We start from the raw sequence: 27941 nt of genomic DNA, 5'->3' as shown, positions 1-27941 counted from the left end.
TTTCTGTCATTGTTGTGTGTATTTATTGTATCTCTTGCGAGCAGATGTCACTTGAATTTCCCTTGGGATCATTAAAGTATATATCTATCTATCTATCTATTGAATATAAAGAACTGAAAATGAGAAAACTCAAACTTGAGGTGGAAAAATTACAACACGAGAAGAAGGTAATTCAGTGATTTATATTCAGGCAAATTAAACAATTAACATCAGGGGAATTTCCCAGTTTCGGATCAATACATTAAATCTATCTATCTATCTATCTATCTATCTATCTATCTATCTATCTATCTATCTATCTATCTATCTATCTATCTATCTATCTATCTATCTATCTATCTATCTATCTATCTATCTATCTATCTATCTATGATGTAATGTTTTTCAGACATAGGCAACACTGAGACTCAGAATGTGCTGTTCCGTTTCAGGAGCGGGAGAAAAATTAAAACTGTGAAAAAGAAATTAAAAAAATAAATTCCACGTTTGCTTTTTTCATTTAACTAAAAAAAATTCAGTTATGGCCTCTCTCACAGCCCTGCCTGAAGGGAAAAATCAACAGTGATGGGGTCTACCATGTCTGGGGGTAGGGAGGTCACTGGGGGGGTCCTCTCCTTCCTCATTGTGGCGATATTGTGCAGAACCACACATGCAGAAATGATCCTGCATGCCCGGTTTAGGGCCACCCTCAGGCCACTGAGGCATGAAAACCGTGCCTTGATGACCCGAAAGGTCATCTCTATCCTGACCCTGGTTTTGGCATGGGTCAAGGTTGATTGAAGTTTGAGCACAAAACAATATAGATGATTCAGGAATGTCCAAGAAATACAGTAGGCCAACATAAGAAAAAGTCACTCTGCTTTATCATTCTTGTAATTTTTCATATCTTTATTAATTGTGTGATTTAAACGTGTAACAAAATTCTTTCACCTCAGAACATCCCACAATCATCAACACTGGGATTTTTGACAATGTTCAGATGCAAATTACAGAATAAATTTTTGCAATAAAATGCGTGTCCATATAGATCATCCCAGGAAATATGCTGTAGTGAGAAGTCATACATTATGTCTTAAAGAGTCATGACTAGCAATGCGTATTACATTGCTAGTCATTACATTACAAGTATTAATACCAATCATCTCGCTGTGGAACCAGATTGTAACAATACATTTTAGTAAGAACACTAAATTGCAGCAATGCCGTCGCCATCTGCTGTGAGACACTGAGTGTGGGATTTTCCCCCCATCAGCATAGGCAGCAGTCAGGTTTGGGGCTACAATCAGGATTGCAGCAAGGCTCCAGGCTTGGATCTCTCCCTTTTGACGTCTGGCTTTCTCCAAACACCATGGAGGATTCAAACTGCTTTTTGACTTTCTTGATCCTCTCCAACACACCTTGTAGGTCAGGTTTTCCTTCCAGTGACAGTGGGTAGTGCTCAGAGGGGTCAGCCTCCAGGTCAAAAACGAGAGGAGGGTCGTGGGCCTTGAGGCCTGCAAATACTGAACAGTCCCGGTCAGGGGTCGTACCACTGTGGGTAGCACCTGATGAACAAATATGGACAAGGAGGAATCCAGATACATTGGTCTTTGGAATATGAATAAATTCATTTTGATTTCAACACGCTGTGTCTATAAATCCTAACTCCACAAAGATGGATTTAGTTGTTCCTCAGTCTTATTTGGGTACTTCACCACTGGTCTGTTTTTGAGTTTTATGTTAGAAGTTACTTCTGGTTTCATCCGAGAATTTTTAGAGCTTTTATCATTTGTAATGTACAGTATAATATATACAGTATTATCTATTATGTATAATGTATCTTAATTTCAACACACTGGATGTATACCTACAGTACCTCGTGTATAGAAGTGGGCTTTGTACTTGCCCAACCTAAGAGCAAACAGGCCATACTTCTCACTGGGATCAGTGGGGTAGAACATCATTGCCTCCCTTTGGCTCTGCAGAAAAGTATTAAAACATAGAAATGCAGGCATCAGGTTGATTTTAGTATTATTTCACTAGACTGTGTGACGTGATGCCACTACCTTCCCTTGATTGACAAGGATTTCTGTCATATCAACTCCATCCAGTATCACCTTGGGTAGTTTGGCTCCTGCCAGACGTGTAAAGGTGGGGAGGACATCCAGAGTGCTAGCCAGCTCATGAGTCACACCTGAAAATATATGGGAAAAAAAGGAAAGTGCAATATCAGGTAAATGGTTATGTGTAATTAGGTTTTCAGGTGTGCTATTATAGACTTCATTTTTCTGCTGGAATATAAAAGAAAAAGCGCAGTTACAGTTACGTGGAATCCAACAAATCTACAGTATGTTAAGTACATAAATCAAATGGAAAACTTTATTTAAACAATTATGTGCAATAGTAAGGGTAGAAATGTCTAATTGTGTGCAACATATTTGTCACTCCTTTTGTCTCCGTCGACAGCTATAGCTTCCTAACCTGGACTGATGGTCCCGGGCCAGAATGCAATCGCTGGCACTCTCATGCCTCCTTCATATGTGGTGCCTTTTCCACATTTCAGCAGCCCAGCGTTACCTCCACGGGACATTCGCATCAGTTCTGGCCTACAGACATGAACAATAATAAAACACCATTACATAAAACACCAAAGAATAACAAGAGCAGAAATCAGCAAACATAAAGGACATATACAGTAGATAATATAGGTGATATACACTTAATTGATCCCGGAGTAAATTCAGTATATCATCTCACAATACATACGTAAATACATATAACAGTAGCGATAACACCAACAAAAAGACATTACAATAACAATCAAGCCATATGGTGTAAAAAGTATAAAAAGCATTAAAAAAAAGCATATGATGCATACAATGCAACTTAACACAGCAAACACACTGCTGTGCCAAAGGTTATGTGGAAGGGAATGTACAGTATTTTCTGCACTATAAGGCACACTGGATTATAAGGGATACCTTTAATGAATTGTTTATTTTATAATTTATTTCATATATAAGGCGCACCGGATTATAAGGCGCATAAAAAAAAAATTACAATAGATTTAAAAACTAGTGGCTGTAGTTGCGCTATCCGTCCACTGGCTGGAGCATTCATGACTGTGAGTACCTTTAACCAGCTGTGAATGGCCTTATTGTTATTTCAATGAAGCCATTCTGTGTTGTTAACCAATATTAATATGAATATTAATCCATATATAAGGCACACCGGATTATAAGGCACACTATGGGATTGTGAGAAAATTATAGGCTTTTAGGTGCGCCTTATAGTGCGGAAAATACTGTACTTAGAAATATTTAGTAAACTAGGGCAAAAACCAACCCATTGTCTGAAGTGAAGAGGACCAGTGTGTTGTTGATCACTCCTGTCTTCTCCAGGGTTGTCATTATTTTTCCTATTGTGTTGTCCAGGTCCAACAATGCATCTCCAAATGGACCCCTTAAGGATATCCCAGCTGCATCTGGACCTGCATACAGGGGGTAGTGGGTGTGCTGTAAAGGAAGAAGACACTGAATTTAGTGTAACATTTTCTCTCCTTGCATCCGGATAGTGTAATTTATGAGGTCATAACCAAAGGATCCTCCAGCTCATCAGGAAGATCCTTTGGTTATGACCTGATCTAATTCTTGTGATTGCTTGAAGCCCTCTTTCAGATAGATAGATAGATAGATAGATAGATAGATAACTTGTATATATCCACTGCTCAGGCATTACATAAGGAATAATACTGAATAAACACCAGGAGAAAAAGAAACACTGACATCACAGGACATACCGCAAGACATACACTACACTAACAGACACATGCAGCACTAACAGGACTTATATACTAAACTATAACTAAAATATATACACTATAAAATTAAAAAATAAACAGTATACAATTAAAAAAATATAATAGTATTAAATTAAAATATAAACAGTATAAAATTAAAGTATAAACAGTATAAAATTTAATTAAAATATAAAACAGTATAAAATTGAAAAAATATAAACAGTATAAAATTAAATTAAATCCATTCAACCCCGTGTTGACCTCGTTAAAATAATCACTAAATTCCCCCACTGTTTCTGGTGAGCTGCCTGTTTTTTCTGTCACCCTACAAATTAAACCCAGCAGTTCAATGAAGAATTGGAATTTTGGTAAACCTCAAAAATGTTTCACAGCTTTCATAAATATTGTTTTGTTCAGCGTTTACAGTTGTTAGGGCAGGCCAATGTCCTTTTTGACATCCAGTAATTTCTTAAGAAAATCTCCTTTAGAACTTTTTCTGATGTTCCAGGGGAAGCTTTGAGGGTGACTTAAGCAGCAGGACTTATATTTAGAGTTTAAAGGTGTTTTATCTCTCATCCAATACGCTTTTTCGTTTCTAACTGACTTGTGGGAAGTACAGATACTTGACCCTACTTGGCAATGCTGACTGAGAATTCATACCAACGTACTTACATGAGACGGATAGTAAAGGAAGAAAGGTTGTTTTTTCTTGGTCGATGTGGTGATGAAATTGGTTGCAAAGTCACTGTAATCCCTTTCTAGATCTAGGAAGTTCACAGGCTGTTGTATAATGACCTTGTTGTACATGAGTGGGATGGCAACAGAGGAAAAATCACACATTCCAAAACACTTAATGTCTGGAGGAAAACAGGTCAGGTTATGACAGGGGCCCTGAGAAAGAGAGTAGATGAACAAACATTTAAATATATATTGTAGGAGAAAAAAAACTTGAAACAATTAACAGACAGTTACAATTCATTTATTTTTGCCATTTGGGAAATTCAACTTGGAGCACAATTCCAACACACTGACCATGTCGTGAGAGTAGGGGATTCCCAGGTACTGATCAAACCCCTGATTGGTTGGCAGATACATCCCCTTGGACCCAAATCCTAGGTGCCACTTCCCCACGGCAGCAGTAGCATAGCCCAGAGGCTTTAACATTTCAGCAATGGTGGTCTCACTCAAAGGAAGACCACCTATAGATGACGGATACAACACTCCTGGGTAGATACCTGATCGGGTCTGATAGCGCCCTGTCAACAACGATGCCCTGGGACAAAGTCAAGATTATATCAAATAAGGACATCAGAAAGTTGGGTTTCCATGTATTCAAATAGAGACTGTTCCCGAAGGTATGTCTAATATATTTGCCTAATATATTTTAAAACATTTACGAATTCATATATTAGAAATTTCTTTGTGAACACATCGGTGTTAGATATGTCAATGAAGAATGGCAATAGTTCAGAGTTGATAGTCTAAAGGAGTAAATCTCCATATCTCTATTTTGTATGCAAGTTTTTCTTTTGCAGGGGAAATTTTACAGCATGCTGAAATTTTAAACATATATCTGTCACGACCCTGCTCAGGGTCTGCCCCCAGCCTCAAGCTGGGTTTCCCGCGGCGCAGATCCCACACCTGCATCCAATCATTCCAGACACAACTGCCACCATTTGACCCCTAATCACTGACTATAAAGACCTGAATCCTGTACCATAAAGCTTGATTAACCTAGCTGGGCTTCCTCTTACTTATTTGGCTTCACTTACCGAGACATCCACCCTCCGGATTTTCGGTACCATAAAGCCAGCTATCAACTCACTAATTCAATTCAGGCTTGTCCACTCTAGATCTGTGGGCGCTCACATAAAAAGGGCGGAGTATGGTGCATGCGACCAATCGCAAACATGCAACAAACCGGCCCGAGCCAGATATTTCACAACGGAGGAGCAAACAATAATAATTAATAAATACGAGCAATACAAATCAATAATCCAGGCAAAAAGCAACACAGTTGCAGCTGCCAAACGGCGCAAGGATCGCTGGAAAAAAAATTGCCGACTGTGTCAATGTGGAAGTTAGTTCCATTCTAATATTACTTCCCCACTATGACTGCACTTGTATATCTTACTACAGTAACATTTGTGTGCTCCATAAATGTATGTGTGTACGACATTTTTCGTTATGGCACGTGATTGTAGCCCCCGTGACTTTATGAATAGCTCTACATACTGTGTTTTTCACGAGGTTTTCGGCATCGCCAACAGAATACATAAAAGTACCTATGAATGAATGAATCAATCCATGATTTACTTAAACAAATAATTGATTAATGGCATTTTATCTGTGGCTTGATTGTAACCCACCCAATGAGGGATTTAAAGACATCATAATAATTATGAACATCACCAAGAAATATATTAACTGTGGCAAAAAAACCTCAGTGCAATGCACACTGTCTGCGGGACTGTCAGCACGTGGTTGCAGTGCATTACATTACTGATGTAAGGCTCCAGCAGCTGACAGATGTAATGTAACCCCTCTCCCCAAAACCTGTACCTTTCGTAAAGTGATTGTTCAGGCAATTCGAACGGATTACAGCGATCTCTAAATATTCTCTCGCGCCTGAGCGCTCTTTGCACAAGCTGTGCACCAAGATCCACCTGGTTCTTATAAAACGGACAGCCCATTTTCCAAGAGAACTGATTGGTCAGTAGGTGGGGCTGTTTTACCTACTGAGCTCTTATCCTGAACTTTAGTTTAGGTGTTCAGCATAGGTTACCGCGACAACGTAGCCCGATAGAAAGTCAGCCAACTTTATGGTACCGAAAAGCCAGGGTTAAGCCTGAAGTTATCTCGCTAAGCCGTAATCCAGCTTTATGGTACAGGCCTCTGGCTTGAACACGGACCCAGCGTCAGATCCTCTGTGTTGATACCGTGTTTGTCACCAGTTCATCCTGACTCCTGCCTTGACCCCGGATTGTAGTTGGACCCCGACCTGTCTGCCTGGACCCGTATCAGAACTCTGCTTTGTCCCCGACCACGAACTCTGCCTCTCGGACTTGTACCTCTGCCTGCCTGCCTGCTTGTTTCCCCATAAATCCTCTCTGTATCCTCCCGTGTCTGCACGCCACCCGCCCCGTTCTGTTTCCCTGGACTCATGCACCGGTTTTTCATGTGCTTCCCTCGTGTGCCTTTGCTGTAAATAAAGACTTTATTTCAGACGCACCTGGTCTCTGCTCCTGTCTCGGTCCTGACAGTAGGATCTGACCAAAAATGGAACCAGCGTCTGAACTCTCCACAAAGGACTTCCTTCTGCGCACCAAGGGCCGCCTGGACCAAGTCTCCACTGAGATCTCTGCTCTGCTTCAACAAGTCCAACGCCAGAACGACCAGATCCAGGCTCTGCTGCAGCAGGAGCCTCCGGGGCAGCCCGCTCCCAGCACCTCCACTGCCTCGGGGCTTTCCTCTGGTGCCATGGCCCCGCCCCCCAGAGATTTACCTGCTGCATCACCGGAGCCACGTGTGGGCAACCCTGAAAGGTTTGACAGAGATCCTGCTCGACTCCACCCCTTTCTGACAAACTGTAGACTTTTATTCGCCCTTCAACCCCGGACTTTTGCCTCTGAACCAGCGCGGGTGGCCTACATCATCTACCACCTCACGGGCCGTGCTCAGCTCTGGGCGACAGCTGAGTACGAACGTCAGTCTCCTACCTGCTCCTCCTTCCACCTGCTCTCGGTGGAGATGATCAAGGTGTTTGATCTCGGGTCTTCGACGGCGGAGGCATCCAGAGAACTCATGTCTGTTCGGCAGGGGCGGAGCACGGTGGCAGGTCATGCCATAAACTTCCGGACTTTAGCAGCGCGCAGTTCGTGGAATAATGAGGCGCTGGTGGACGCTTTTTACCACAGTCTGGCGGATTATATTAAAGACGAGCTGCTCTCCCACGAACCCCAGACCACTCTCGATAGAGCCATTGCCTTGGCGACGCGGATCGATCAGCGTGTCCAGGGTCGTCGACGGGAGAGAGGGCGCCAGGCCCCTACGCTCCCCAGCACTCGCTGATCCAGTGCTCCCGGCACTGCCATGCCCGGATCTGCCGAAAGACCTGATGAACCCATGGAGGTGGGCCGGTCCTCACTCAGCGCTGTGGAGCATCAATGCCGGTTCAACGCCAACCTGTGTCTGTACTGCGGGGAGGATGAGCTCAGTTACAACTCGACCCTCCCAGACACCTGACCCCCGCAAGCCCCTTGTCCAGGTCTGCATTCACCTCCCTGATAAGCTCCACAGCCTCTCCGCCCTGGTGGACTCCGGGGCCGAGGCGAACATTATGGACTCTGAGCTGGCCCGCCAGTGGAACCTGAAATGCCAGCCTCTAACCGCTCCTGTTCCTGCCCGGGCGCTGGACGGCCACCCCTTGGGCACTGTCACCCATGTCACCGCACCTGTCCCGATGTCCATTCCTGGGAATCACCAGGAGGCCATACAGTTTCATCTGCTCCGATCGCCCGGCCAGGTTATTATTCTCGGGCACCCCTGGCTCTGCCGGCACAATCCCAGTATAGACTGGGTAACGGGCTCCATTCTGGAGTGGAGTAAAGACTGCCACCGGACACGTTTAAAGGCAGCAATACCAGACTCACTCCTGCAGACCTCCAGCTGGACCACCCCCCAATATCTCCAAGGTCCCTAGGTTTATCATGACTTAAAAGAGGTGTTCAACAAAGCCAAGGCTACCTCTCTGCCCACACACCGGCCCTACGACTCTGCCATCGACCTGCTTCCTGGTTCCACTCCACCCAGGGCTGCCTGTACTCCCTCTCCAGCCCTGAAAGGAGGTCTATGGAGGACTATACCAATGACTCCTTGGCTGCAGGCATCATCCGGTCATTGTCCTCCCCTGCTGGTGCGGGGTTCTTCTTCGTGTGGAAGAATGATGGTTCTCTCCGTCCCTGCATCGATTACCAGGGACTGAACAAGATCACGGTCAAGAACCGGTACCCTCTTCGTCTGCTCTCCTCGGCTTTTGAACTCCTCGAGGGAGCCACGGTCTTCACTAAATTGGACTTACGCAACGCCTACCACTTGGTCCGGATCTGGGAGGGGGACGAGTGGAATATGGCATTCAACACCCCCACTGGACATTACGAATACCTTGTGATGCTGTTTGGACTTACAAATGCACCCGCGGTTTTCCAGTCTCTGATCAATGACATTCTGAGGGACATGTTGAATAAATTTTTATTTGTTTACTTGGATGACATTCTGATTTTTTCCGGACTCAGTCAGAGCACGAGAGACATGTCCACCTGGTGCTCAGTCGTCTCCTCGAGAACTCACTGTTTGTTAAGGCAGAGAAATGTGAGTTCCATGTAAAATCCGCTTTCCTCCTGGGCTATGTCATTGCAGAAGGGAATATACAAATGGACTCAGCCAAGGTCTCTGTAGTGACCTCTTGGCCAGTTCCGGATACCCGTAAGAAACTCTAGCAGTTCCTGGGTTTTGCGAACTTCTATAGACGTTTCATCCGGAATTATAGCACCATAGCAGCCCCTCTCACTGCCCTCACCAGTACCAGACAGCCGTTTTCCTGGACCCCTGCGGCTGATAGGGCGTCTAGCACTCTCCGGGCCTCCTCCGCATGCCAGACTGTGAACGCCAGTTTGTTGTGGAGGTGGACGCTTCTGATGTGGGGGTGGGAGCGGTGTTGTCCCAGAGGTCGGCAGAGGACGAGAAGCTCCACCCCTGTGCATTTTTCTACCGTCGATTGTTGCCAGCTGAGCGCAACTACGACATCGGGAAACGAGAACTGCTGGCGATAAAACTGGCTCTGGAGGAATGGCGTCACTGGCCTGATATGGACAGATCATAACAATCTGGAATACATTTGTTCAGCGAAGAGACTCAATCCCAGACTGGCTCGGTGGGCCTTATTTTTCATCAGGTTCAACTTCTCCTCGTCATACCGCCCTGGCTCTCGCAACATTAAGCCTGACACACTTTCCCGCCAGTTTGCGGTGGATGACGCCTCGCCCCAAGACGGTGCACCCATTCTTCCCGGCCCCTGCGTGGTTGCTGCTCTGACCTGGGATGTCGAGGAGAGGGTGAGAAAGGCCATTCGTGACCAGCCCGGACCCAGTGCCTGCCCCGCGGACTGCTTGTTCATGCTAGAGGACCTGAGGACTCCAGTCATCCAGTGGGGTCATGAATCCCGTCTGGCCTGCCACCCCGGTTCCACTCGCACAGCCTCTCTGGTCAGCCAAAGGTTCTGGTGGCCCAGCCTGAAGAGGGATGTCCTGGACGATGTACGAGCCTGCCCTATCTGCATCCGGAATAAATCCGTGTGTCACCCCCCAGCTGGACTTTTACAACCCCTGCCAATGCCCAGTCGCCCATGGTCCCATATTGCCCTGGACTTTGTTACGGGACTTCCACCTTCTGACGGCATGACCACCATCCTCACGGTGGTTGACCAGTTCAACAAAATGGCATATTTTATTCCCCTGCCCAAATTGACATCGGCAAAAGAGACTACCCAACTGGTCCTCCTTGCACGTCTTCCGACTACATGGACTTCCTAAGGGTGTAGTGTCAGACCATGGGCCGCATTTCGTCTCCTCCTTCTGGAAACAGTTTTGTCAGCAACTGGGGGCCACAGTTAGCCTCACCTCCGGTTTCCATCCCCAGTCCAATGGCCAGTCTGAGAGGGTTAACCAGGAGCTGGAGAAGGCGCACCGGTGCATGGCGTTGCTGAACCAACACTCCTGGCATGACCAACTCCTGTGGGTGGAGTACGCCCACAACTCTCTCACCAGCTCTGCCACCGGACTCTCCCCATTCGAGTGTGTATATGGGTACCAACCAACGCTGTTCTCCAGCCAGGAGGGAGAGGCCACCTGCCCATCAGCGTTCGCTTACGTCCAACGATGTTGCCGCACCTGGGTCCGCGCCCGCTCCGCCCTGTTGAGGTCATCGGCCAGCTACGCTTCAGGAGCCAACCGCCGGAGAACCCCCGTACCTGTTTACCGAGAGAGCCAGAAGGTCTGGCTCTCCACCAGGGACCTCCCGCTCCAGGTGGAGTCCCGCAAGTTGGCTCCATGGTTCATCGGTCCATTCCCCATCCAGCGGGTCATCTCGCGCCTGCCGTCCGGCTCCAGCTCCCTCCGACCATGAGAGTGCACCGACCTTCCATGTCTCCAAGGTCAGGCCATTCCTCGAGAGTCCTGCAGCCCCCCCCCCCCATCTGCTGGATGACGGGCCTGTCTACTCCGTCCGTCGTCTCTTGAAGTCACATCGGAGAGGAAGGGGTCTACAGTACCTCGTGGACTGGGAGGGTTATGGTCCTGAGGAGAGGATAGGAGTTCCTGCAAGGCGGATCCTGGACAGGACTCTCATCACAGAGTTCCACCTCTTGCACCCTGACCAGCCCGCTATTCGACATGGCCGCCCGAGGGGGGCTGGCCGCGACCCACCGGCCCCTGCCGTTCCTACCTCCACGGGTCCTAGGGATTCTTGGCAGGACGATGACGGTGGCCTGGATTCGGAGTGGTCGGAGGAATATTAGACTGTTCTGGTTGCCCCCCCCCCCCGCCCACCCAGCACCATGGATTCCGTTTTTGGGACTTCTGGAGCCGTCCCATAGGGGGGCGGTTCTGTCATGACCCGGCTCGGGATCTGCCCCCAGCCTCGCGCTGGGTTCCCCGCGGCGCAGATCCCACACCTGCGTCCAATCAACTCAGACACACCTGCCACTGTTTCACCCCAAATCACTGACTATAAAGACCCGGCTTGAACACGGACCCAGCGTCAGATCCTCTGTGTTGATGCCGTGTTTGTCGCCAGTTCATCCTGACTCCTGCCTTGACCCCGGATTGTAGTTGGACCCCGACCTGTCTGCCTGGACCTGTATCAGAACTCTGCTTTGTCCCCGACCAAAAACTCTGCCTCTCGGACTTGTACCTCTGCCTGCCTGCCTGTTTCCCCGTAAGACCTGTCTGTATCCTCCCGTGTCTGCACGCCGCCCGCCCCGTTCTGTTTCCCTGGACTCGTGCACCAGTTTTTCCCGTGCTTCCCTCGTGTACCTTTGCTGTAAATAAAGACTTTAGTTCAGACGCACCTGGTCTCCGCTCCTGTCTTGGTCCTGACAGTATCTAAAAACTGTAAAGGTGTAACTACAGAATTTAGCAACATATTCAGTTTTTTTTTTAATAAGATCTTTTATACAATTTACCACTTTATTATTTATGGTCTGCTGAACGGCGCAGTGCTGACCTTGCTGAATTGCATCATTCTCGGTGATAACCAGTATCTATGATTGCAACTCTCACGTCTACAAAGAAAGGCATGGATGGATCATTTGGCATATGCATGTGCGCTTTAGTTCAGAATTCACAATGGTGCTATATCATATATTGAAATCTGTCATTTCTAAAGAATGTGAAATGTGAAGGTGCTGAAGAATGTGAAACAATAAATGATCTTGCTGAATCAACTGAATTCCGTCTATTATCAAGCCAACAGGCACAAATCCCTTTCCCAACACACATACCGGCTTTTATACAACCTTAGATATTAACAACATAGCCACCATTAATCTCCATATGCAACAAAGTCAAATTAATGATTGTCAGATTAAAGCTTGTACCTCAGTCCAAAATACAGACATAAAAATTAACCAGCGACAGGAAAAACATTAATTTGGAACGGAACTCATTACAACATTAATAGGAAACAAGTCACACACACACACACACACACACACACACACACACACACACACACACACACACACACACACACACACACACACACACACACACACACACACACACACACACACACACACACACATATACACACACACTGTGTCAGTTAAATTGAAGAGTAGTTTCTATTAACCACCTTACTTTGATGAGGCTCGTGGAGTCACAGATGAGTATTGATATCTATTTGGGAGAAGTTCACCCAAGCCATCATATTCCAGGATCGATAAATGCATAATGTGTGTAAAAAACACAACAAAAAACAACTAACATTTCAAACAAATCAAACATGGAAAATATGACTTGCACATTATAAAAGGAAATACAATCTGATTCACAAATCTGTTGTTGCACAGATGGTTTTGTTGACCGTTTGTTGTAAGGTAAATTTATGCAGTGCGCAGAGGTTAAGGTATAAAAACGGGGTATAATAGTAGATGACAGCTCCCTCCAATAACACAATGTGTGTGAGCTGAAATTATTTCTTCTACATTCAGACTTGAAATTCTAGAGTCTCTCTTAGAACAGACAGGTACCTGGACGGGCTGCAGACGGGGCTGCTGCAGTAGAAATCAGTAAAGCGGAGACCTCCTGCTGCCAGACGGTCCAGATTGGGGGTGAGTGAACTGGGGTGACCGTAAGACCCCAAGTCCCCGAAACCCAAGTCGTCTGCGAAGAGGAGGACGAAGTTCGGCGGTGAAGCCGAGCAGGTCCAAGCAGTTAAAAAGATGGAAAACAGGAGGCTGGTGTCCACCATCTTTCTTCCAAACGCAAAACTTAGACTGTAGATGATGTCGTCCACACACAGGAAATACAGTAGGCCGTAAAGTCTGGACAAAGTCTAAACTTCGAGTTCATATCATTTTTTGTCTTGTTTGTAACTCCAGAGCTGTTTCCTATGTTTACATAATAAATGGGGAATTATACACCTCAATCAAACTCCTACAGTACAAAAAAGCAACTACACTGAGTTTTTAACAGTAAATTTGTTGAACATCTAGGAAATTTTTGACATTCACCAAAAATGATATCTAGATTTCTCATCACAGTGTAGAAAAAATACATTTAATTAGTGGAAATCAGTAGTTTTTATAACATAACCAAATTGTCTTATTTAAATTCACATACAGTATTACTATTAAGGTAATACTGTAAGGTATTAAGGTACTGCATAAGTGTACAGTAAATATTAGGTGATGAGAGTAGCCGAATTGTGCAGAAAGTAGTTTTTAGTGCATTTTATTGAAGATACTTCCAATAACAGTCAGGTTTTGTTTTGCCAGAGCTGTTCTTTTCTGCATGAAGATGAGGAATTAGACTATAATCCTCGTCCAATTTTTAACTATTACTCTCACCCATAAACTGTATGAAAAACAACAACAAATGATACGTATAAAATATAAAAGCACATAAATTAACTAATGAAATGAACCAATTGCTCATCCAGTTACTTTAAGGCCAAGGTTGTAGAGGTACGGTACGCTCCACACACTCATGCCAGACCGTTCCAACGGCCCCCTGGTTTTCTGTCACACACCCTGAAGGTCTTGACTTTTTAAATTGTAGGATTCTTCAGAAAGTGTGAAAGTCTGTCAGTCCATTATGAGATGTAAAATCGCTGCTCAAATCTCTCCATCCCAGAGACTAGATACAGCATTGCCTCTGAAACTGTAAAGACCTTCTAAAAATAGCAGCATGTCTCTCATCCATTCTGTTTCAGTTGTCTCCATGCTTAGGAAAACTCTTCAATTTTATCATCTCTGGGATTTTTTTATGGGTGGTGTGATGAACAAATGGAATGCTGAGGTATTTATGTATGTATTTACTGTATAAAAACACGTAAATGCTTGTGTGTTCATAAACATATGTGCAGTACATACATATGTGCCTGCATACATACATTCATTCATATATTCTTATAATTCTTTTGGTTAATATGTAGAAAATTGGACTTTCCTCTGAAACACCTTAAACAACTGCTGTGTACCCCCTAATTTGCTAACAGTTGGGTCCACTGCTCTCTAAAGTGTATAGATAAAGCTATATACAGTATTTTTTTTCCAGACTGTTAGATCTTTAAAAAATATTTAACATCCACAAAAATCAAATTTTACATTCTATTTTTCCTTAATAAGGCAATCCCTAAATCACCAGTGTGAAAAAACCTTCAATCACTCAGAGACTAGCTCTGAGATGCACAGAAAAACAGAAGACATGATGCTTTTATACAGCAGTTTATGCACATAGATGCAGTGTCACAGCCTCAGCTATGACTTGGTGAGTTTTCCTGTTTGTCTTGGCTCCTCCCCTGTGTGACTGTTTCCAGGTGGTAGAGGTCAAGACCCAGAGATGGCATCTTGGCACGCCTGTCACTCGTTAATCAATAACCTGAAGTATTAAAACCTGATTTGTTCTTTCAACTCTCTGCCAGATCAGCAATGTATGTGGTAATGCCGCACTCTTTCTCTTGTCCTTTTTCTTGTGTTTTTGATCCTTATGAAGATTTTGTTGTGATTTTAACTGTTGTCTCCTTTTCCCTCCGGTTTTGCCTGCTCCCTCTGCTGCTGCCGTTTATCTGCTCACTGGATCTTGCTACTCCTGCACGACCTCCAGCTGCTCCCCTCCCTTTCTTTTAACTTCTCGCGTCACTATAACCTCTGTCCTCATTTACACCTGAGTTTGCTTGTCTCCGTGGTCTGCTCTGGGCTCCTGCTAATTTGGTATTTACAGTTAGGATACATTCATACTGTCCAGAATGACAGCGGAGCCTTGGGGAAGCCTCGCTCTGGCATCGGATAGTTTTGATTTACTATTCACTTTCACGTCCCGCTACAGAACTGACCTACATTCAGCAGCAAGCTTGTGCGTGCATTCATGCGTGTCTGTGTGTGTCTAAATTACTGTGTTTGGAGGCAAGCTGTTAAGAGAAGTCAAAATAAAATGGTGGACAAAAGTCACAACACACACACTCACATACGCACACGCACACACACACACACACACACACACACACACACACACACACACACACACACACACACACACACACACACACACACACTATAAAATTACAGTAGAGAAGAAACAAGACAGCAGTTGCAACAGACACAGAGACCATCGCTGTGTTTGTATATGAGCTAGAGATAGATACTTCACAACGAATGATGCAATTTCATCTCCTGTTTTCGTATTTTTTGCTGTCTGTATTCCCTTGCTTTCAGTTTATCAGTCAATAGGAATGTCAAACCAACCATGTTGTAATGAAAACTGTTTTTGGCTTTCATATACCATTGACTTTATATTCTGCAGTAAGGCTCTCAATGTCACTCACCTTGGGACCACTGGAAGTAGAGTATGGGTGAGGCTGGGCGGCAAGTATTCCATAAAAAAGGGTTTCAAGAATTAAAAAAAAGAACAACTGATCCAACTGGCTGTCCAATGGCATTCGTGGGGAGAATCCATTTGGTGATTGAAGCGGGCATGCTGCCTGCTTTCATGGAGTAAGGTGAGCAGCAGAAAGGCAGCACCCGATTAGAGAAAGAGATCAGTAAAGCCCAACAGGCTCAGCCCAGAGGAACAACCTTCCATTAGTCCCAGCTGGAACCCCACGCTGAAAATGCTGAAGAATGTTCAGACCAGCCTGGAGCAGCTGACTTCTTGCCACACTAACCTCCAAGCTCAGCTGGATTGGACCAATGTCCTGAATGAATGTCTGGAGAAAGACCTGTAGCAGGTCACTGAAGGCTGCTCTGGAGAGAGTTGGGCTTTGATTTCATACCAGCTGGTTGGACTGGCAGGAGGAGAGCCAGTCTCTAACGAAGCAAAGGGAAGAGATAAAGACCAGACTCTGAAAAAGGAGGAGCAAGAGTCTGACCAGAGTCAGTCATCCCTCCTTCAGTACGCAGATGTTTTGAAGACCACTCTGCTGCAGAAGGAGCAGGAGTGGATGAACAAGGAGAAGGTTTTGATGTCCCAGATGGAGGAACTGAAGGCCCACATCCAAAAGAAGTGGCACAGGAGGCTGTTGTCCTAGTCTGAGATCTGGGGTCATGAACTAAGACCTGATGTTCAATATGGTCAGAATTTTTTTTTAAATGAGGGTTCGAACCGTACAAAATAAAATTCTTCAAAAAGTCTTTTTTGTTGTTTGGTTGTTTTCAGTACTTGTCACTTTACCGTTATGTGTGCGTTATGTTATAGAATATATCTAAAACGAAAACTGAATCTGAGTTGCAGTGTCAGTAGCATTTTTAATCTGAGCCACAGAAAAACCAGAAACACTTGAGCAAACAGTCCATTATTGCTCCAAAGCACTTTGGAAAGTCTATTAACTCAAGATTTGAAAGTAGCAATCAGAAAATTCCACAATTCTTCTGAACCTTCTATGGATACTCAGGTGTCTTTCCTGTCTATAGGGTGGTAACACCCCAGAAGGATTACTTGAAAGTACAAAATGAAACCAAGATGCATCGATTGCTCCCTAGTGGGTGGCTGCACTATAAGTGACAGTACACCCTCGTTCTTTGCGATTAATACGTTCTAGGAACCACACGCAAATAAGGAATCCGCGATCAAGATCGGGATCTATTTATCTTATTATTTACGGTAATTTAAATGTTTATGATCCTCCTCATACTCATATTAAAACACCTTCTATCTATATTACCTTTTCCAACACCCTGAAAGACTGTTTAAAGCACTTGTGTGTATCACGAAAATCCAAGACTGACAGAACGGAGTTTACTTCTAGATGCCGTCAGCCAATGGAATGCGTGTACGGTATCATGTGATTGCCTACCAAAAATCCGCGATGAGGTGGTGCCGCGAGTGTTAATGCGCGAATGCGCGAGGGCGCACTGTAAACCCTTACATGTTCTTTGATTTTCTTGTTATCATTATTTATAATTATTATAAATGTGAGCATCTGAAAACCATCAATCATCTCAAATCTGAATTCCGTTTATCTAGTCCTGATTGTAAAAATGTATTTCTTTAAGTACAAAAATTGTAAGAATAAATTCAGTAGCTTGTAAATGAAATTCATCATGAGCAAATAAATTATGATAACCTTTGAATTAGAATTTGCATAGTTCGTCCCTAATATCATACATGGGACCAGCTTTATTCTTCTTCTTTTCCTTTCAGCTTTTCCCTCCAGGGGTCGCCACAGCGAATCAGTTGCCTCCATCTAACCCTGTCGTCTGCATCCTTTTCTCTTCCCGGTATGGAAGTCATAGATTTGATTTGCATTAGTGATTTGGCAAGAGTTATGCATCGGATGCTCTTCCTGACATAACCCTCTGAATTTACCCGGGCTTGGGACCGGCACAGTAAGACACTGGCTTGTGCCCTCTACATTATGGGAACAGCATTATTGCATTTCACAAATTAGGGTGCAGGTTACATTAAAAATAAAAAAATCAACCAACAAACAAAAGACACAATTTATGACCCTTTTGAACCACCCTTATGAGCCATAACTAATGACTCACCTGATATGACCACCTAATGGTCACAAATGTCTCATGAATGTGGAATGTATATATATGTGTGTGTGTGTGTGTGTGTGTGTGTGTGTGTGTGTGTGTGTGTGTGTGTGTGTGTGTGTGTGTGTGTGTGTGTGTGTGTGTGTGTGTGTGTGTGTGTGTGTGTGTGTGTGTGTGTGATGCAGATGGACGTGTCGCCCAAAACAACCCTGAAAAGCTGATGGAAACTGAATCTCAGCTTACATTTCCATCTCTCTGGACAGAAAAGAGAAAGAGAAGGGAATAAAGGAAGCCTCTTTAACTGTCTGTCCTCACTTCTCACCCCTTTTCTTCAGAGTAAGGTATCAAGCTCCCATCTATCTTCACATGTGAGTGTATTTGAGTAACAAAATCCAGAGCATGTTTCGACTGCGATATGAGCCAACGGTAAAGAGTTAATCTCTTGCCACCTTTCACACTGAATTGTGGGAATGTGTACTTGAACTGTGAAAGATAATGCTGCAGTATTTTTGGACCCATGATTTTTGTGAAACACTTCTATAAGGTGCAAGTAAATTGTCTGAACACTAGTGGGAACTATTGGATCATGGTTCCCCTCTCTTATCAGGCAAAATTTTGCCTTAACAGCATTCATGAGGAGAAAAAACCCCCCCATTTAGTCAGATTTATTCCAGGTGCATTTTCCTGAATCTGATCTTCCAGTCTATGAAACACTGCATGTGTTGAATTCTGGTTTTGTGGGCTAGCATATTGAAGTATCTACCTCACACTAACTCTAACCCCCCTAACCCTAACCCTATCAAAACCCTACCCTACCCCTAACACTAAACCCTAACCTCTAGCCCTAACCCCTCACCTTAACTCTAACCCCCAACCCTAATCCCTAACCCCAACTCTAACCTCTAACTCTAGCGTACCCAAAACCATAACCGTAACCCTAACCCCTAACCATATCCCCTAACCCCTAACCCTACCATAACCTAACCCTAAACTTACCATAACCCTAACTCTCACCCTAACCCCTAAACCTTACCCTGTAACTCTATCCAAACCCTACCCTAACCCTAACCCTAACACTAAACCGTAACCCCTAGCCCTAACCCCTCACCCTAACCACTAACCCTGACCTTAACCCCTAACCCCTAAACCCAACCCTACCCTAACCCTAACACTAAACCCTAACCACCTAGCCATATCCCCTCACCCTAACCCCCTAACCCTAACCACTAACCCTAACCCCTACCCCCTAACTCTTTCCAAACCCTACCCTAACACTAAACCGTAACCCCTATCCCTAACTCCTCATCCTAACCACTAACACTAACCTTCAACCCTAACCCCAACCCTACCCTAAGCCTACCCTACCCCTAACCCTACCCTAACCCTAACCTAACTCTATAACCCTAACTCTAACCCTAAACCTCCTAACCCCTAACCCTTACCCTAAACCTAACCCTAAACCCCCTAACCCTAACTCCTAACCCTAACCCTAAACCTAACCCTTACCCTAAACCTAACTCTAACCCTAACCCCCTAACTCCCAAATTTTTTTCAAGAGGTACTCCGTAAATTGAATGGTTCTTAAGTCTTTATTTATTCAATTTAAATTTATAATCACCATTTGAGGTTATTTAAATGCCATTACTACTATAATTACAAAGTACTATTCCATAAGACTTGCCAGAAATAATAACATGACATAAAAACAACACATACATTATGTACTCTTAGTACCGTAATGGAACTTTACATCTCTATATCAGCTAAAAAGAATTTTATCCTCGAGGGTGTGGAGGCTAAGCCACTGTTGTATTCCACCCCACTTACATGCATGACATGCTGATGTGCTTCCTTTTAATCAAAAGTCTGACACGTCACTTTATGCTTGATTACTCTTTATTTTTCTATTAAGTTTTCAGTCAGCTCAACAAATAGTTAACATAAAATAGCAAAATATTAAGGGTTCAGCATCCAGTGATAGAGTCAGTTAGTGTTTACGGACAGAAAATAAAAATAAATAATAATAAAACATAATCATATTACAATACGTATGTATAGTACGTATATCTACGTTAAGCTTCATTCTTAAGTCACACGATTGCTTTGAATTCAGATTAGTTTATGGTAAGATTTAGCTCCTTGTAATTTAATCCTCTCAAACTCTTGATCAAAATCTTTAAAAAAAAAAGAAACTTCTTAGGTGCATCCAAAAAGAAGAGTCAAGAATCTTTAGATATTATGAAATACTGCATGATATTGTAGGATGTAGCATGCGACTTACCTTTAGAGCAGGGATTCCCAAAGTGTGGTGCGCACCCCTTGTGGTGCGCGTGCTGCCGTAGGGGGTGTGCGAGTGTAATGGCAGCTGAGCACCTTGAAATACATAAATAATTAAATAAATAATTTAAACACTTTTTAATGGAGGATTAACAGTTTAAATATTTAAATTCATTCACGGAAATCATTTGTAATTTTCAATTAAAAAACATTTAGGGAAAATTTTAAATTAAAAAAAAAATACCCAAAATGCACTTGGCTTTCTGCTAGCTATGTGCTAGCTTGTTGTGATAGCAACAACAATAATATGCTGAAATGCATAACTGGTTAAAAACGGGGAGTCTGTCCAGTATTAAATCTGGGAGAAATGAAAGAGATAAGAATACATTGGCCACAACTGAGAGCTATGCAGTCTACCAGGCTGAAGAAATCCAGCAGGAAAAAGAGAGTGATGATGACGAGACAGGGGAAACTTAAAATGAGGAGCACAGAACACAGAAAACTTAACCGGACACTTCATTGGGAGAAGGGGGTAAAGAACACAATGAGACTCGTACTCGAAAGAGAAAATATGATGTTGAAATTGGGCGTATGTTATTTTGATTCCTTGTGGCGGAGTAGCATATTTGTTACCATTTAATAAATGTTACAGTTTGTTAAATAGGTCTATTTGTTACAAAGCAGGGCTCGAAATTGTGCCTATCTTGGTCGCATATGCGCCCAAATTTTTATCAGTGCGACTATTAAATATATTTGGGAGCACTGGTGCGACTAGGGAAAAAAATCTGGTGCGCCTTTTTTTGTGAGACCGCGCTCCTGCGGTCCTGCCAGGAAACAATGAGACCTCAGCTGCGGCTGCTCTCCTGGGCGAGGGAGAGAGGAGGAACGGAGATGGACGGAGCGTCTCTATCGCTCCATCACTGCCTTGCTTTTGGGTAGGTGCTCCTGAAGTCTTTGCTGGTGCTACTAACTTCTACATTTGGGAGCACCAGTGCTACCAAGAAAAAAAGTTGTTTCGAGCCCTGCATAGTAATAACTGCTGTTCATCACTCACCTGTAGTCAGCTCGCTCGGCGACCATTTTGACTTAAACTATAAATATTGTCATTTTTATATTGTTACTATTATTCTCCCCACCATTTCTAAAGTGAGAGACCATTAGGCCCATCATTGCACAATCTATTCTGTGTTAACAGGAGCCTTTATTATTAAACTTGATACCTATATGGCTATAAAGACTACACCTTTTCTTTCTTTTTTTTCCCATGTTTTGGACATTGTGGTGCGTCAGCTAAGTCAGGCGGTAGAAGTGGGTGCGCGGACTGAAAAGTTTGGGAACCGCTGCTTTAGAGCAAAGGAAGAGAAGAAAGTAGGGGACGTTATTGTCAGTCAGAGGCTGAGTTATCATCAAAAACATGGTCACCACTACCGCTGTCAACACTAGCCTTTATCATGGATGACAAAATCCATGATAAACAGTAATGTGCCCAAGGTATGAAGCCTGATGCTATGAGATACTCACAGAGACAACAACAAAAATAACAAGAGGGGAGCTTCAAAACTTGTGAACTCTATGAGCTAGTGTTGAAACTGCACAAACGCAGCGATGCTGCTCAGTTGGGGCTGTGGCGGAAAAGGGAACTGCAGGACAATAGTCCGATATGGCGGCACGTGTTTCTTCGTATTTACGAATGTTCGTGAGTTCAGGACTACCTGTAGTCAAAAACACGCATTACTCTAACAGTACCACAACTTGCAGATCAATACATTCTGCTGCTGTAGCTCTGTTTAGCTTTATGTGGATATGTGGTGACACTACTAAAAGAAAGGGATTGTGAATGAAAAGATGGAGCTTCTTTCCAGGGCTGATGTTGTCAAAGTGACTCAAGACATTCCAAGACATTCGGTGTTTCTATGAACTCAATACGTGAGAAAATATCTCTGCCCCTGAACTTGTGTCATTACTGAACATGTATACAGTCCTCATGGACATCTTGAAAATGTCCACGATCCTCTGGAAAGACATGAGACCTGCTACCAAATCACAAACTTTTTGGCTTTGTAATCTTAAGTGCAGCACATTTGTATGTTCTTTGCTGTGCCGTGATTGATTAAAGAGGATCTGTGTCTGTTGCCCATTCTGAGTGTTGAGTCCATTAATTTCTTGTATACTTTCCCCAGTTTAGAGGGATGTGGAGTTTTGACCTGCCAGGCAGGAGGCCTAGAGGAAGACCAAAGAGGAGTTTTGTGGATGTAGTGAAAGAGGACATGAAGGTAGTTGGTGTGAGAGAAGAGAGATGCAGAAGACAGGGTCAGATGGAGGCAAAATTGATTTGCTGTGGCGACTCCTGAAGGAAAAAGCCAAAAGGAAAAGACAGAGACTTTCCCCAGTTTCTTTAAAGTGTCCTTGTTCAGCTTAATAGTGACTTTAATTTTTCTACTTTTGGAAATGATTCACATCCTCCTCAAAGAGCTTGTTGCAAGAAGAACAAATGCATACAATTCTCTCCAGAAATCTCAGACAACGTAGTTTTCACTCAGCTTTTCTAAGTTTTGATAATGCTGTTATTAATGCATGTGTTGTGCCCATGTTTGCTTACTGCATGTACGACATGACAGTCTATGTTAACAGCCTAGGTAATAGGACCCAAGCAGCCCCACTTACCTCAATTTGTTGTGCCTGTTCAAAATGCTTTTGTTAACAAAGGAAAAATAGTTGATCAAGCTTTTTGGTCTGTATTAAACCCAAGACTCTCTAATTGATGATGGTGGTTTGAAAATTTGGCAAAGAAAAAATGCAGATCTTTGCAATGAATAATGGTTTTTTTTACACAAATTTGTTTTGGCTTATTTTAGTTTAATAAGATTTGCTTCAGGCAGTTGTATGGGCACATTTTGCAACGATATGCTGTACAAGCCAGTCCTTTCAATGATGAAAACTCATTGTTAGTCTGGATTGTGAGTTGAGGGAACAGTGATAGAAAACATCCTGGCGAATAAACAGAGGTTCAGTGGCACAATAGAGGCTGGAACACAACACAGAATTATGCAATGAAATCTAACAGGCCTCTGTGGAGCAACATGAGCTGGAAGAACTCATAAATGTTTGAGGACACACTAGGCTAATATGCACTCTATTTCACATACAGAAATGCGCATCATGCTAAACATAGAGCAAATGTTCTATTGAACTGCAAGTTACCTGTGTACAAAACCCTGAAGACACATTACAGTGAAAATGAGAGTTACTGTCATTTTCTACTCACCCAACTACTCTCTCTATGTCTGTCTGTCTGTCTGTCTGTCTGTCTGTCTGTCTGTCTGTCTGTCTTTTTCTCTCTCTCTCTCTCACACACACACGCACACGCACACGCACACGCACACGCACACACACACACACACACACACACACACACACACACACACACACACACACACACCTCAGATAGTATACATGTTGGAGGAGACGCAAAATGTTTTCTTCCTTCTAGGGGTGTTTAACACAAAACACTTGAGATGCGCTGCCCCAAAGAAAGATGCTACACAGCGAGAGGGTGGGTTATTTTGCCAAGTTTTCAAAAAGAGCAGATTCAAGTAAATAAAAATGAAAAATTAATCAGAAATATTCTTTTTTTTTCATATCAATCGTTTACCTGAGATTGTTTGTACTAACCAGAAGCAATACACATTCAGGTTTTGTTCATATTTCTGATGAACTACAAATAAAGATCACGGAGTGTGCACTGTTAAAATAATCATCTTGAATAGAAACATACATGTTTGTTTGTTACACAAGATTGACTAGTCAGATAAGTTCCTTCATTTTGAACTCTAATTCTTAAGAAGGAAGCATCATCTTTTGTCAGTCATCTGTGTTGAAATGAAAATGAATTAAAAAGTTCAAATCAGAATAAAATATCAGGTACAGAGTGCAGACTTGAAACATTCACTTGTTGTACAAACACATTTATTAAATCCAGATTCGATGTACACAAACTCAAAGATCGAAATCCCAGCCTATCTGGACCTTCATGGCTTAGCTTCTTGTCAGCCCTCTGATGCTTTTACTTCACAACATTCTCACTTGTCAAAAGTGAAATTATATTAGCACTAATTAGCAAAAAAAAGCATTACACTACACATGAAGCACAGGATTTACTGTGATTTACTGTGTAAGTGGGACAATACATTTTGGAATGGCCTGTTATAAATAGCTACAGAGAGACCATGAAGAAGAGCGTTGGGTGAGATTTTTTGTGGAGGCTGCTTGCATAGGTGAGCTAGTTCGGCTGACAACAAAGCCAGGTTGAAACAAATCCTTGCTCATGTGTATTTTCTACTTGCTGACACCTCCAGACATCTGCCTAAGGGGCAGAGACTTCTATCTCAGGGGTGGAGACTTCTGTGGCAGGGGTGGAGACTTCTGCCTCAGGGGCAGAGACTTCTGTCTCAGGGACGTGTGTGGAGGCTGCCTTCTCATTCTTTTTTCTGTGATGATGGAGATTCCTGTTAAAGGTCAGAGAGAATTTGAGTGGCCCTCATGCCCACTACCATCCTCCAACTACCCTTCTGGTGTCTGTAACAAAAAGCAGCTTCAGAGGGATTTGTTGTTGGGTATTTTTTTTATGACTGAATCATACCTGCTCTTGTTATGCAGACATGTGGGACTGAGAGGTACAAAGACCTGACAAGAGAAGAATAATCTCATGCAGACCTTGACACACTTTCAAAATTGAGTTTCTGCTGCATTTACTAGCTCTGCCAAGGAGATACCTTTGTTTGACTCTAAGCATGATGTCACAAAAACTACTTGGTAGATTTTCATTAAACTGAGTGGGATGGTTGAGAATATCTCAATGAATAACCCATTACATTTAGGATAAAAGGACACAGTCCTTTGGTTTCATTTAAAAAAAAAACCCACTCTTTTACACAGAAAATACTGGAAGAATCTTTAAGAGAATCTGCAGAACAGTTGGGTAAATAATAAGGAATAATCCAACATGGAACCAACATTTTGAATTGGATCAATTTGAATAGGCAGAGCCCGTACTTTAGTTTTTCCGATTATTTATAAATTACGCATAAACTACTTGAGCAATTGCTCATCAAATGTGAAGATCCTGAAAACCTGCTATTCCTAAATTGTTGCTCTTTCTGAATAAGGTGACTGTCAAACATACTGTATAAGGATACCAATGTAGTACCAAGCTCCAGTCACTAAAGGGAATGATTTCACAATCAAGACGTTATATATGAAAGTCCAACCTTCATGAGATGGTTGCTTTTCACTGCAATGACACAATGGGGAAACTTAAATGCATTGGCAGAGGTTTGTGCTCTCTAGGTGCCATCTGGTTGGGCTGTGAGTTGAATGAAGTATGTTAAAAGCTAAGCTAAAATATATATTCAGCTGAGTGTTACAAGACACAAATTTCAAAAATGCACATGGATATTGAGATTTATCAACACAGCTCCTCCATTCTCCTATTCAGCTCACCTTGAGATGTGCTTTGGCACAGCTTGTCCTCTGGGAAAGAAAAGCCTATTCGATTGTAAACAGCTCTGTCTGAATTTATTATCATCTACTACAAGAGCATAATCACAGAGATCAGTTTTTCATTTCCATATTCATGCAAACACTGTTTTTGAAAGTAAATGGTAATTTGTTAAATTTTCCAATATGAATTTTCCTTTGTCATCATCTGTAGTTGGAACACATATAGCCAAACAGCAACGCTGACCCATACTCCTCCCATGTTCCGTGTTGATTAAATACTGAGATGGAGCGCTGCTCGGATTTAATGAAATCCCAACCTTCAGAATTCAAATAAACATGACAAAATGTCACATATCACAGAGCGTCTTCCTTTTTTTCATTCATATCACAAGGGAACACCATATTTAAATCTGTTCCCTTGTAAGATTTGTCATTCACAGATGACAAACTGCTGGTAAATGAATATATTACACAGTAAAGACTATAAACAAGACTGTTAAGTCCTTCATTAGCAGCTCCAGTGCTTTGCTCAGTTACAGTACATGACCTGATCACTCTTAGTGACTTTGGAACCACAACAGTGATAAAAACATAACTTAACAGAATGATTATTTTCCTTTCACAGTTAATTTTTTAGCAGCCGTTCTTGGATATTGTCCACTGTGCAATCTGCCCTGTGTTTGGGGCAGATTGAGAATGATGAGAGGACATCTGTGAATATTAAGGTGAGGTGAGAAACTTTTCTAAAAGTTGCTCGACAGTCGTCCTTTCTCAACTTCCACAACATGGTTCTATGCTCTGCCTTTGTCTTCTTAATCTTTTTCACCGCCACCAGTTTCATCTTACACACCACCACCCTATGCTGTCTAGCTACACTCTCACCTACCACTACCTTACAGTCAGTGACCTCCTTAAGATGATATTGTCTCCACAGAATATAATCCACCTGGGTGCTTCTATCATTGCTCTTGTAGGTCATCAAATGTTCCTGCTTCTTCTGGAAGAACGTATTCACAATTACCATGCCCGTTCTATTTGCAAAGTCTACCAGCATCTGGCCCTCCAAGTTCCTTTCCTGGATGCAAAACTTACCCATCATTTCTTCATCACCTTTATTGCCTTCCCCAAAATGTGCATCAAAATCTGCACCAACTACAAGTCTCTCTGTCTCTGGAATGCTCTGACTAACCTCTCCCACGTCCATCCAAAATTCCTTTTTCTCCTCCAGTTCATTTTCTATCTGTGAGTACCCCTAATTATACTATACATAGCATACATATATTATACATTTCAAGTTTCACCGTCATTACATGATCTGACACTGTTCACCTTCAAGACAATCTTGCCTAACTCTTCTTTTAAAATGACCACACCTCCATTTCTCTTGCCATCAACTTAATAGTAAATACATTTTTTATCCTGTTCCCATAAGCTTCTTGAATTACTGCCTTTCCGCCTGCTTCCCTGCACATACAGTAAATGTACCTTCCTCCTGATCATCATGCTAACCAACTTTCTAGCTTTTCCTGTCATTGTCTCCACATTCAATGTAACTTTTTATATGTTCTTCTCTTTCTTCCTGAGAATCTACTGTACTGTTCTCCTTCATTTTTAACCCACAGTAGCTGAATATCCATGAACACCCTGCAGTTTAGCAGTGCCGGTGGTTCACCCAGGCCACGTCTGATCTGGTATGAAATTCTTTAGATGAAGGCTCATATTTGTTTGGCAAAGTTTTACACTGGATGCCCTTCCTGCCACAACCCATTTGTCTAGGCTTGGGACCAGCTTTCAATTGTCACTGGTTTGTGATCCCATAGGGCCGCATTTAAATTCCATTATTTCTACTTAAAAATTAACTATTGAATGTTACAAACTACTTAACAATTACTTATGTTTCCAATAAATGGTAAACAGTATGATTCAAACCAAGTCGTACCATTTTCATGATTAGTATTTATAAACCTCATAATTCTGCTCAGTCTCTCTGTGCTGACATCAGTGGAGAATATTTGGCCTGCAGCTGATCATCCCTGCTCCCATTTTCAGTGTCGGGTTGTTTTAATCATGTGGATTTCATATGGCCGAGTAGCAGGGAAGGGCTCTAAATGATTTAACAAGTAGCAATAC

At 43.0% G+C, this 27941-nt stretch overlaps 1 protein-coding gene across 1 annotated transcript; it reads right to left on the bottom strand.

Annotated features, from left to right (window-relative positions):
* Positions 1 to 1248: 1248 nt before the first annotated feature.
* Positions 1249 to 13306, bottom strand: LOC137593433 (arylsulfatase A-like). The gene is made up of 8 exons (XM_068312122.1): positions 13086 to 13306; positions 4811 to 5051; positions 4451 to 4669; positions 3325 to 3494; positions 2461 to 2585; positions 2046 to 2173; positions 1856 to 1958; positions 1249 to 1544 (listed from the first exon to the last, which is right to left on the bottom strand). The coding sequence occupies exons 1-8, from the start codon at positions 13304 to 13306 to the stop codon at positions 1249 to 1251; spliced, it is 1503 nt and encodes a 500-aa protein (XP_068168223.1).
* Between the last annotated feature and the right edge of the window lie 14635 nt (positions 13307 to 27941).

This window comes from Antennarius striatus, chromosome 4 (assembly GCF_040054535.1).
Source record: "Antennarius striatus isolate MH-2024 chromosome 4, ASM4005453v1, whole genome shotgun sequence".
In the NCBI taxonomy this organism is placed as follows: Eukaryota; Metazoa; Chordata; class Actinopteri; order Lophiiformes; family Antennariidae; genus Antennarius; species Antennarius striatus.
This window is presented reverse-complemented; position numbering and strand designations above follow the sequence as displayed.